The sequence below is a fragment of the Oryctolagus cuniculus genome, chromosome 6 (assembly GCF_964237555.1).
Source record: "Oryctolagus cuniculus chromosome 6, mOryCun1.1, whole genome shotgun sequence".
NCBI classification, from domain to species: Eukaryota; Metazoa; Chordata; class Mammalia; order Lagomorpha; family Leporidae; genus Oryctolagus; species Oryctolagus cuniculus.
The window spans coordinates 12552890-12565841 of record NC_091437.1 but is presented as its reverse complement, the minus strand read 5'-3'; the positions used below and the strand labels follow the sequence as shown (position 1 = coordinate 12565841).

The following is a 12952-nucleotide window of genomic DNA, read 5'->3' as shown; positions in this document are numbered from 1 at the left end:
GCTGTGGCCTGGGAAAGCAGCAGAAGATGGCCCAGGTGCTTGGGCCCCTGCACTCATGTGGGAGACCCGGAATAAACTCCAGGCTCCTGGCTTCGGATTGGCCCAGTTCCAATCCTTGCAGCCATCTGGGGAGTAAATCAGTGGGTGGAAGACTTCTCCCTCTCTGTCTGTAACTTTTTACAAATAAATAAATAAATCTTTAATAAACAAATAAATAAATAAATAAAAGTTGCCATTTTGACATCAGGGTAAGACATTCAGGCAAGAATCATCAGGAATGCTGAGGAATGGAGTATTTACGGGATGTCAAGGCCTGCCCAGTGCTACTTATTAACTTCAACAAGAAAAGCAGTAAGGGCACCGCAGAGAAAACCACAGAACCTGACCAAGTGGTCAAAGCACTCAGAGGCAAGCAGGTAACACAGGAGCCTGATGTCACAGCCCAGAGGACGCAGCGTCACTCACGGCTTTGCCTGTCCCAAACCTGCCCATCAGACGACGTCCAACGGGAGACGGTCTATGAAAGCACCGCCCTGTCCCTCACAAACATCAGTTCCGTGGAAGACGCTGCCAGGCCAGGAGACAGCTCCGGACTAAAGGACACACACAAAGACCTGACAACTAAACAGCACATGTGCCTGCGTCCTGGGCTAGGGAAAGTAAAAGTTACAACGGACATCACTGGGACAACTGACGAGCCTGGAATACGGGAGACAAAGCAGCGTGAATGCTACATTTGTACCCTTGACAATTTTACTGTGGCGATGCTAAGAGAACAACCTTGTCCTTACGAATGATGAAATAATGAGGGGTCAAGAGGCAGAACGTATGCAACTTATGACCAAATGGCGCAAGGTGTGTGTGTGTGTGTGTGTGTGTGTGTGTGTTTATTTATTTATATTTATCAGGGGTAGAGGATAAAGTGGCAAGATGAGAAAAACTGATGAACCTGGGTATACAGAAACAAGAATTCTTTGTTACGCCTGCAACTTTTTGGTACACTTAAAATTATTTCAAAATAAAGTAAAAATAATGTCCTTGTCCCCCATAACATCTACAGCCTGCTGAACCCCAAGACCAGAGGCAGGCAGCGGGGACGGTAGTCCGTTTCCTGTGGTGTAACTGGGATCAGAAGCACATTTTGAGGGGATGGGGTTGCAGCAGCCAGGACTGTCTCTGCTTGAAGCTGGGGGCTGGCCTGGCACCCTGGAGCTGTGGCCTAAAGGAAGCTGTGCATCTGAGGGGCAGCGTGTGGCTGAGACCAGGTGTGGGGCCCCATCTGGCTGCTCATTCTGCTTCTGCTGTATTTCCAACATGAGCAGAACACTTAGAGAGGGCCGGCACCGCGGCATAGCAGGTAAAGCTGCCGTCTGCAGTGCCGGCATCCCATATGGGCTCCAGTTTGAGTTCTGACTGCTCCACTTCCAATCGAGCTCTCTGCTGTGGCCTGGGAAAGCAGTGGAAGATGGCCAAGTGCTTGGGTCCCTGCACCGCACGGGAGCCCTACAAGAAGCTCCTGGCTTTGGATCAGCGCAGCTCCGGCCATTGTGGCCATCTGGGGAGAGAACCAGCGGACCGAAGACCTTTCTCTCTCTCTGCCTCTGTAACTCTGCCTTTCAAATAAATAAAATAAGATCTCTAAACACACACACACACACACACACACACACACTTACTGAGCTCTCATTATGAGCCATGAGCCACACAGAGTTCTGAGCAACCCTCACTGAATCATCAAAACCAAAGCTCAAGTTAGCTACCAGCCTGAGCTCCGACTGCTAAAGAGGAAACGAGGCCGAGAAATAGAAACAAATACTCAGGTGAGCGATCAGGAGCGGCAGGGATGGGACTGAGGCCTCCTCTTTCCTGTCCTGCGAGTCCCTCTAAGGGACAGGGCCCCGCTGTGAACGAGACACCGGGAGGACCGCACAGGACAGCGAGTCCAGCAGAGCACTAGGCTAAGCTAACACCACGGGCGGGGTGAGCCTGCAGACCAAGGCTCCAAGCCACGAGAGCAGTCAACAAACCACAGTCAGAAAACACACAAGTGACAGAACTCGCTGAAAATGTTTTCAGAACATTTCATCCACTGGAAGGGAGCGAGGAAATTAAAAAGCAAAAAGCTAAGGCAAGTGGAGCGAAACAGGCAAAGATAGACATGAACAGGAACTGAGTGTGAACCCTGAGTGGATGCAGGACAGCCAGTGAAACCCAGCACTCCGCGGTTCCCGCAAACCCCAGGCCAGACAGAGCTGAAGACAGAACTGGCCAAGTGAAGAGCAATCTTGTGAAACTCCAGGTCACGGGGAGAGCGCGAGGACATTCACAGACAGAGTCACTACAGGGCACACAGGACAGGACAGGAGGCCTCCACACACGTCTACAAGCTCCTGGGATCTGAACTTGGCAGTGTTCAACAGGGCAGGCACTGGCAGACGGGACAAGCGCGCAGAGGGAGCAGCGTGAGTGAGAGCAAGTTCCCTCCCGCGCACCCTGTGCTGGAGACGTCTTAGGGGCTGTCACAGAGAGAGCACATTCCTGAACGCTAAGTGGCATCGGGTGCACGGCAGACGTCGCAGCTACAACAGGCGCCACGAGAGGATCGAGACGATATGATGAATGACATCCCAGCATCGGGAGTGGAGCCAGAATGTCAACCCAGAGAACGGACAAAATGAAGCCCACCTGGACAGACGGACGGCTCATTTATTTATTCTTTCCTTTTATTAATTTATCTAACGTTTATCACTTAGAGATCCTTGCTTAACATTAAATGCAAATAAAAGGTGAGCCCAGGAGCTGGCCGTCCAGGCCAGTGATGAAGACGCCAGTTAAGACACCGGGTGCTGGGCCGGCGCCGCGGCTCACTAGGCTAATCCTCCGCCTAGCGGCGCCGGCACACCGGGTTCTAGTCCCGGTCGGGGCGCCGGATTCTGTCCCGGTTGCCCCTCTTCCAGGCCAGCCCTCTGCTGTGGCCAGGGAGTGCAGTGGAGGATGGCCCAGGTGCTTGGGCCCTGCACCCCATGGGAGACCAGGAAAAGCACCTGGCTCCTGGCTCCTGCCATCGGATCAGCGTGGTGCGCCGGCCGCAGCACGCCGGCCGCGGCGGCCATTGGAGGGTGAACCAACGGCAAAGGAAGACCTTTCTCTCTGTCTCTCTCTCTCTCACTGTCCACTCTGCCTGTCAAAAAAAAAAAATAAAAAAAATAAAAAAAAAAAAGACACCGGGTGCTGTACCGGAGGGCCTGGGTTCCATACTCCCAGGTCTGACTCTCGACTCTAGCTTCCTGCTAACACAGACCCTGGGAAGCAGCAGCGGCGGCTCACGTCCCTGGGTTCCCACCACCCTCAATGGGAGACCTGGACAGAGCTGCCAGCTCCTGGCTCTGGCCCACCTCTGGGTGTTGTGGACATTCAGGAAGTGAACCAGCAGATCAGAGCTCTCTGTGTCTCTCTCTTCTCACAAAAATAGGAAAGATGACAGGGAGGGAGGGAACAAGGAAAAGAGGAAAGAAGTGGTCATTATTTTTTTAAAGAATGTCAGCTTGGGGGTCAGTGCAGTGGCATGGCGGGTTAAGCTGCCGTCTGCAACGCCAGCATCCTGTATGGGCAACAGTTCATGTCCCTGCTGCTCCACTTCCCATCCGGCTTCCTGCTAATGTGCCAGGGGAAAGCAGCAGAAGATGGCCCAAGTACTTGTGCCCAGGCCACCCATGTAGAAGACCCAGAAGAAGCTTGTGGATTCTGGCTTCAGTCTGGCCCAGCCCCAGACAATGCAGCCATCTGGGTGGGAACCAGCTGATGGAAGGTATCTCTCTTTCTCTGTATCTCTCCCCCTCTCTTTTTTAACAACAGAATCTTTTTTTTTTTTTAAAGTATGTCCAGAGAGAAATAATGGATTAAAAGAAAAAAATTCTGAGTACAGTCATTGCCAAAACTCTGCTTTTAAAATAACTTTTGTTTAAAAAATTGAAACTGAACTAAATATTCTAGATTCCCTATAGCAACTCAAGGAAACAGGATGCGGGAGTACACTAATTAGGATCTGCTAAGGTTCCTGCCTTGCTGCGGAAAGAAAAACAATCATGCATGACCTTAAATGTAATTAGAAAACTAGGGCCAATGCTGTGGTGTAGCAGGTAAAGCCACTGCCTATGTCGCCAGCATCCCATATGGACACCAATTCAAGTTCCAGCTGCTCCGCTTTCAATTGAGCTCTTTGCTAATGGCCTGGGAAAGCAGTGGAGGATGGACCAAGTGCTTGGGCCTCCACACCTGTGTGGGAGACAGGGCAGACACTCCTGACACCTGGCTTTGGATTGACCCAGCTCCAGCCACTGCAGCCATTTGGAGAGTGAACCAGAGGATGGAAGATCTGTTTCTCTCTCTCTCTCTCTCCCTCTTTAACTCTACCTCTCAAAGAAATAAATTTTTAAAAACCTCATCAATTTTAAAAAATGTATACAGTATAGGATAAAAGCCAACATTTTAATATTAAATATCTAAATAAATAGGTTCCAAAATGGCTGATGAGATACACAAAAAGAAGAAAAGCATCACTTGACAAAAGATAAAAAAGAGAAAAAAGTAGGAATCAAACCTGGTAATCAGAAAGCAGAGTGGCAGAAATGTGTTTGTAATCAAAGTAAGCAGACAACTTTCAAAAAACTCCCATTTTCTTTTATAAAGGTGAGTATTAGTACAGTTATTTGCAAAGTAAGTACTAAAAATGCAAGCTTTGCCACCATCAAAAGTCAACTAAATATCTTTGGTCTTAATTTAACTCAAGTCCAAGCTCTCCACACAAAGCTTGAGCCCCTCCCCAACACTGTCCCGAGGCCACCCTGAACCCTCCAGTCTCCAGCAGGCACCAGGCTCCTTCCACCCCTCCACTGTCCCCAGGCCCATGGATGCCAACGGCCACCCTGAACCCCTCCAGTCTCCAGCAGGCACCAGGCTCCTTCGACCCCTCCACTGTCCCCAGGCCCATGGATGCCAACGGCCACCCTGAACCCCTCCGGTCTCCAGCAGGCACCAGGCTCCTTCCACGAGCCTCTCAGCACATTCACTCTGACTTTCCCAAACCCAAGCTCCTCTCAATCTCTGTTCTTATTTAAACTTGCTGATTCCTTAACTTCCGGCTCAAGACAGGCCCACGGGCAAAGAGGGGCAGCCTGACTCCGAGCTAAGCCAGCAGACTCAGCGTAAGTGCACCCTTCCTCCCGCCCCATGTTCCTAGCAATGATGCTGGAGACCCATCTGAAGATAAGTTCACACCCACCACAGAGATGGGTGCTCTCAGACCCCACGAACCTCAGGATCGTGAGGCCTCACTGCAGGGAGTGAAGGAGGAAGCCACGGATCTCACAGCAGCGGCGGGGAGGATGATGCCCAAGTGGGGAGGAGCTGCGGAGATTCCAAACCCCCACACAGAAGACCCTGGAGCGGGAGGGGCCGAGGGCACCAGGTGGTGCCTCCCTGGCCACTGTGGACCAGGCTCTGAGCGACAGGTGCAGAACCCTGAGAGTGAGCTGGAAGAGCAAAGGCTGGGAGAGGGGCAGGAGGAAGCAACATCCCTCAACAGCGGACCCCCAACACGGGCGCCGTGGGACCTGTTGGCCTCTTCTGTTTCAGATGTGCCTTTCCCCAGCACAGCACGGAAGGGCCAGTGAGTGGCATCTCAACTCTGCAGTCAGCCGTGGTCAGCCAGCACTGCTCTACAGAAACTCACGATCCCTGTGTCAAGGAAACCACCTGAAGGAGAATTATTTCACTATCACGCCCACGTCCCTAGACAAAGTCTGTGGGGCTACCGGTATACAGATCCTCCACCGACCTCCACTTGGTCCATGTCAGGCACTTGATACAGACAGAGCTACAGAGATATTTAAAAATCCGTAACTCTATCAACAAAGACTTAATTCTATGGCATTCTCAGAAAAGCCAAATGACGCAGTTATCACAATCCCCACTCTGCCTAAGAGGAATCTGAAGCCCGGCACAACTGACCAAATGGCCACGATCCATGCTTTCTCCAACGCCAGCCTGTATGTGGGTGCCCTCACCCCACCCCCGCCCGGGGATCTGGGCAAACGCAGGGCCCCAGTCTGCAGGGGCAGAGCCACACCTGAGAGTCTGCAGGTGCAGAGAGCGACCCCAGAGAGTCCGCATTTCTGACACACGTCCAGCACAGCCGCTACTGCAGGGGCCAGATGCCGAGTCGCAATGGACTCACAGCAAGCACTCCGTTACGTGGTTCCACGCCCACAGCGGTGGCTTCTCAGAGCCCACTCTGCTGCCACTAACACATCTCCAAAGAGGCTACTCCTTTAAAGATGGAAAACAAACAACATGGTTCATAAAAATTAAACTGTACAATGCATTGTATTTTTTTTTTCCTTTTAAAAGGCGCAGCCATCGTTGGCCAGGAGAGTCCCACCCGTGCCCCGCGCTCCTCTGAGGGAACCGTCAGAATCTATTAAAGTTACTGTAGTTTGCTGATAGCAGCCGGGACGTGACAAATCGCAGGCCAAGAGTCAGATACCACAGAACGTGTTCCGGGGCTTCGGGGCCAGGCCCATTTGCAACCAAATCATATTGTGTGAGGCCGGCATGCCTGGTACATGACAAACTGAAGCAATTTCGGCGCTGTCCACGGCGTGGGGAGATCTCCCTGATGCTGCCGGTAGTGAGTGTGCCGAGCCGTGCAGAGTTCCCAGATCTGGATCACTCGGGGCTGCAGAGGGTGCACCTGACAGGCCACAAATAATTACACTCCACTCTTTCCAATGCACTCTATTATTCTGCTTCCCTTATCTCTAGGAGCTCAGCTTCCGTGAACAAGCGGAGTTGGCTTCTATTATGACCACAACACAACACAACATTGTTCTTTTCTGGTATGATAAGTACAATGAGGCTTTGCAGACTAAACACTTGCATCAGGTCCACTCTCAGCTTTTCCAGGCAAAAACCAACCTGGGGCCCCATGTGGAGGGCTGAGCTGGACGCTGCAGGCGGGCATGTCCCTGCACCCACACCTGCGGATGGGTACCAGGATCCAGTTATTATAAAGGCTTATTTGAAAGGAACAGGGCACGTGGGCAGCAGCTTTTACATGGTTCCCCTGCCACCCCCCCGCCCTAGCTCCATTCTAACAGCCTCTTCATTCAGAGGTTTTTAATGAAAAAGTTTTTCCAAAGGGCGATGCAGGCAAACAAGGCTGTCCTATGTCAGCAGCACACTTCTCAGAAACACGGGCATCTCGCTCCAAGTCCGCTCTTCTATTACGTTACAGAGAGCTCAGCTCCCACCGAACGGCAGCTTCTAACAGTAACATTCTGAGCAGTGCCCCACATATTATTCTTAATAAATGCCAAACTTTCCAGGTGTTCTCATAGTTTTCCAAAGAAATCACAAGACTGAAGCAGACATTTTTAGTTTAAACTCTGACTTTAACGTTTCATAAAGTACTAGTGCCCTCCCCAAGTTTTTATTTTTTTTATCTACAATTATGATTAACATTGATTCAAATAAAGTAGTCTGAATACTTTCTTTTAAAATTTAATTTACTTGTTAATTTACTTTTGGGTTAGGTACTATTCTAAGCTCTACATTTCATTTTTGTAACAGTCCTATAAGACAGAATTTCACTTAATGAAAATGTACCACCACTATTCCTATTTTTAAAAATATTTATCTATACTGTATATATTTATTTATTTGAAAGAATGACAGAGAGAAAGATATAGAAACACCTCCCATCTTCCAGTTCACTCTTCACATGGCAGCAAGAGCCGGGGCTGGGTGAGGCCAAAGCCACAAGCCAGTAGCTCAATCGGATGCTCCCACATGGGTGGCAGAACTCAAGGACCTGAGCGCTCACCCGCTGCTTCCCAGGCACATCAGCAAGTCTCTGGACAGAAGGCAGAGTCACCAGGACTGTAACCAGGCACTCCAAACTGAGATGCAGGCAGCCCAAGTGACGACCCAACTCACTGTTCCCCAGTGCCGACTCCTATTCCTGCTTTTTCTTTTTCTTTCAGATTTATTTACTTCTTTGAAAGGCAGAGCAGCAGAGAGAGATCTTCCACTTGCCAGTTCATCCTCCAAATGGCCACAACAAAGCCAGGAGCCAGGAACTCCATCAGGCTCTCTGAAATGGGTGGCGGGGGCCCGAGTCCTTGGACCATGTTGATTGCTTTCCCAGGCCCACAGGAGGCACAGCAGCTGGGACTCACCCAGTGCTCCACCACAAGATGCCAGCGATGCCAGAAGCGCTTTAACGCCCTGCACAACACTGGCCCCATTCCTGCTGTGGAGGTAAGGGAACTGAGGCACAGAGAGGTCGCTAACCCATGTCTCACGGCTTGTAACTGACAGGGGTGGGAAGTGTGGGAAGTGAGCCCCTGCAGTGGCACTGGAGCCCCCTCCAAGCCTACTTCCTAATTCCACACATCCACCTGCGGACAGGGTGAGTGCAAGCAAACAGACCCCCACTGAGAAAATGATTGGGAGTGGATGGTGCAGACACACAAAAGTCGCTTGGATTCCAGCAGGAGCCACGAAGTCTTAGAGTGGAGATGAGCTCCGGCCTCCCCAGGACTGCTGGAAGCCAGGCCCATCCTGTTCTCTCGATGCGCCCCACCCAGCACCGCAGCGCCCACCCCCTGATGCCAAACAGCACTGGAAACATGGCCAGTCCAAAAGGAGAAGGCCTGCGAGTGTGCAAACACCAGACTTCAACAAGCCACTGCAAAAGTGCTATCAATGATCTCGTACATGACGTGTACGTGGGTTACATGCCTCGGTCATACGTTGGATTTACAGGCACAAGTCCAAGCTTGCCACCAGCAAAGCCCCTCCAAACACCTCAGCCTGCTTCCAGGGGTTCCTTCCCACCTATACTCCCTCTCCCCAAAGTCCCTCGGGCTCCACTGCCCTCCGTGACCTTGACAGTCAAGGTCACGGAGGGATTCAGGAAAAGCCGGCACCTGACCCCACCTCCCTTCCTGCCGCTGACTGCTCTCCCTCCTGCCACAGTCAAAGCATCTGCAGGGTCCAAGTCCCCCCCCCCCCCCGGCATCTGCAGGGTCCGAGTTCCCCCACCCTCTATCCCCCGCAGCCCCTCACCCTCCCTGACCTTGCTGCTACTGGGCCCCAGGACCCCACAGCTTCGACTGAACCAACCACCTGCATGCTGCCTGCAAGGAGGCAAGGAAACCTTCCCACTCTGTGGACCAAACAGGAAGCAGCATCGACTCCCCACCTCGGTATCCCAGACACCGGTCCCCAGGAGACCCTTCTCCCACTACCCACTTCCTTCACTCACTGCAGGAGAGCTGCTCGCGGGCTCCCAGGTCAGCCATCATTCTGCCCAGTGGTCCCCCCCAACCCCACCCCTGCTGCTCCTGTCCAGGAAAAGCCAGGATCAAGCTGCACTACAGGCAGCACAGGGGTGCCACAGCCACCTGCAGGCCATGGCCTCAGGGCTCCTGTCCCCTGGAGCAGGGCCACCCAGAGAGGAGGGCCAGCGGGGAGTCCCCACACGTGGGTCTGCTTTGTAGGCTCGAAGACACAGCCAAGGGAGGAAGGAGCCAACTGGGGTAGAAGTGAAAATCTGCCCATCAGCTGTTGGGAGGAAGTGAAACCCGACTTGGTGTGCTGAGGGGAAAATGCAAGTGCATCAGCTCGGGGCAGGGGCAGGGAAGGCTTCCCGCAGGCAGAAGACCACGAGGCGACCGCGGGGGCTGGCAGGGGTGCAGTCCGGGGATGCAGGGAGCAGAGGGGAGCAGAGGAGGATGGAGATGCGACGTTTCATTCCTTGTTCCTCTCATTCTTGGAGCTGCCAGCGCCTGAAGCCTCTGACACGTGCGCCCCAGCCCAAACCTTCACCCTGGGCCACAGCGGCGGTGCCACAGGCGATGCCACTGAACCCCGCTGGGAGCGCCCGGGGCACCTCGGTGGCGGCGGCCAGCAGGGTTTCCTCAGCCCCAGGGCACTGCACGGTCCACAGGCTTCTCCACGGCCTTGCTTGCTCCGGCACAAGGCAGCTGCTGGCCCAGCCTGGCCCAAGCACAGTTCCCAGAGCTACTTGTGCAGGTCCTACCCATACCGCTCAAAGACCAGGAGACCCTGTGACGGGACAGCCCCTTCCCCACCTCCCCAAAGCACCTCCTGCTCCCCAACTCCACCAGAGCGGGGCGCTGACAGCTCCAACATCTGCTTACTGTCCACCCTCCAGGAGCCCATGGACAGGACTGCCCCCCAGGACCCCCGCAGTGTGGCTCTGTGTATCAGTATTCCCTCCTCCACCATGGCTGACCCCCTATATACAGGAAGCTGCTCTTCTCCCATGCCCATGCCCCTGATGTACTGTTCATTATTATCTACCATGGGGCGGGGTGGAGGGCATGGATTCCTGCACCTTTTGCTCATTTAGATCCTACCTGGTATGCAAAACACAGCTAAGCAGTCAGTGTTGTGGCAACGCAGGCTAGCCTTGGCTGGAGACGCCAGCATTCCATGTTACAGTGCTGGTTAGAGTCCCACCTGCTCTGCTTCCCACCCAGCTTCCTGCTGATGTGGCTGGGAGTCAGCCGATGATGCTTCAAGTACGTGGGCCCTTAACACCCACGTGGGAGACCTGGATAGAGTTTCTGATGTTGGCCTGCACCAGCTCCAGCCACTGTAGTCATCTGGGGAGTGAACCACAGGATGGAAGATGGATCAGTCAATCAATCAGTCTCTTTCTCTATCATTCCATGTCAAATAAATACATTTTTAAAAAAGAAAAAAGAGGGGGAGGCCCAAATAAAATCAGAGATGAAAAAGGATCCATTACAACTGGTATCACACAAAATCAAGAGATCACGAGGGACTGTTACAGACAACCGAATACCAACAAATTGGATAATCTAGAAGAAATTAATATATCTCTGAACACAAATAAACTAAGCTGAACCAGGAGGACAGAGAAAATGACAAGTAATCAGATCAAATCAGTAATAAAAATCCTCCCAATAAAGAAAAGCCTGGGGCCGGAGCTGTGGCGCAGTGGGCTAATCCTCCCCCTGCAGTGCCGGCATCCCATATGGGTGCCAGTTCTAGTCCCAGCTGTTCCACTTCCAATTCAACTCTCTACTATGGCCTAGGAAGGCAGTAAAAGCCCGCCCAAGTCCTTAGGCCCCTGCACCTCCGTGGAAGACCCAGAAAAAGCTCCTGGCTGCAGACATCTGGGGAGTGAACCAGGGGATGGAAGAACTTTCTGTCTCTTCCCACTCACAGTCTGTAACGCTATCAAAAAAAAAAAAAAAAAGCCCAGGCACATTGCTAAATTTTATAAAACTCGTAAGTGAGAGCTAACACCAATTCTCCTCCAGCTATTCCAAAGACCTATAAAAGAAGGAACTCTTCCAAATCCAATCTACAAATTCAGCATCACCCTAATACCAACACCAAAGACACAACAAAAAATTGCAGAACAATATCCCCGTAAATAAATCAAAGAATACTCAAAAAACACTGGCCAAGCCAAAGATGACACATCGTGACCAAGTAGGACGCATGCCACAGCCATAGGATGGGTCAGTACATGCAATCAGTGAGCCAGGCCAAAGCTGGGAATTCAATCCACTTCTTCTATATGAGCAGCAGGGACCCAACTAAATGGAGCCGCAACACACTGCTTCCCAGGGTGTGACCAGGAGGAAGCTGTAACTGAGAATGGAGTTGAGACTTAAACCCAGGGGCTCTGATGTGGGACTTGGGAGAGCCAACATGTACCTTAACCACTTGGCAGAAAGCCTGCCTGTTGTTCAACACAGCATTAGAAAGCTTGGCCAGGGCAATAAAACAAGTAAAGCAATGATGTACATCCAGGTAGGACAGGAGGAAGTCCAATGTCCCTGCTTGTAGGTGACATGATTTTATATCTAGAAAAATCTAGAGACATGACCAAAAACCTATTAGAATAGATAAACAGGGGCTGGCACTGAGGCACAGCAGATAAAGCTGCTGCCTGCAAAGCTGGAATCCCACATGGGCACCACTTTGAGATCCAGCTGCTCGACTGCTGATCCAGCTTCCTGCTAATGTGCCTGGGAAAACAGAAATGACCCATGGCTTTGGCTGTTGCACCCACATGAGAGACCCGGAAGAAGCTCCAGGCTCCTGGCTTCAACGCGGCCCAGCCCTATTTGTTGCAGCCATCTGGGGAGTGAACCAGCAGATGAAAGATTTCTCTCTCTCACCCCACCCCACCCTTCTCCCTTCCTCCCTCCCTCTCTGTCATTCTGCCCTTCAAAGAAACAAATAAATCATTAAAAATAAAAGATATCAAGAAAGCAACCTCATTCACAACAGTCACACACAACCACCCCACTCCCATTCAGCCCCACCCCCACTGAGGGCCAGGAATACACCCAGCCAAGAAATTGAAATGAGCTCGTCAATGAAAGTCACACAATACTGGTGAAACAAACTGATGACCACACACACACACACACACACACACACGAAGGAAATTCCATGTTCATGGATTGAAAGAATGTTGTTAAAATGTCTAATATCAAAGCAACCTACAGATTCAATGTAATGCTTACCAAAATGCCAATGACATTCATCACAGAAACAGAAAAAAAAAACACTTTTAAAATTTGTATGGAGCCACAAAAGACCCTAAATAGCCAAAGTAACCCTGATTAAAAAGGAAAATTAAATAGTTAACTTTAAAATGTATTACAGGGGCCTGCACTGTGGCATAGTATGCTAACCCTCTCTGCCTGCCGTACCAGCACCCTATATGGGTGTTGGTTCCTGTCCCACCTGTTCCTCTTCTGATCCAGCTCTCTGCTGTGGCCTGAGAAAGCAGCAAAAGATGACCCAAGCGCTTGGGCCCCTGCCTCTGTGTGGGAGACCTGGAAGAAGCTCCTGGCTCCTGGCTTTGGATCAGACC

At 51.6% G+C, this 12952-nt stretch overlaps 1 protein-coding gene across 5 annotated transcripts in view; it reads right to left on the bottom strand.

Annotated features, from left to right (window-relative positions):
• The window catches only part of SNX24 (sorting nexin 24), a 149391-nt gene that overhangs the window by 110803 nt on the left and 25636 nt on the right, over positions 1–12952 (bottom strand). Inside the window, exon 1 of one of the 5 annotated variants that reach the window (XM_070076045.1) lies at positions 10446–10694. The exons of 3 other annotated variants lie outside the window; for them this stretch is intronic. Coding sequence is in view for 1 of the 2 variants with exons in the window: in XM_070076043.1 (XP_069932144.1) it covers positions 10691–10694 (4 nt within the window). In the remaining variant the exon portion in view is untranslated. Of the gene's footprint in view, positions 1–10445; positions 10695–12952 lie in introns of those variants that run through there. One more of the 5 variants, XM_070076043.1, reaches the window with a different exon arrangement.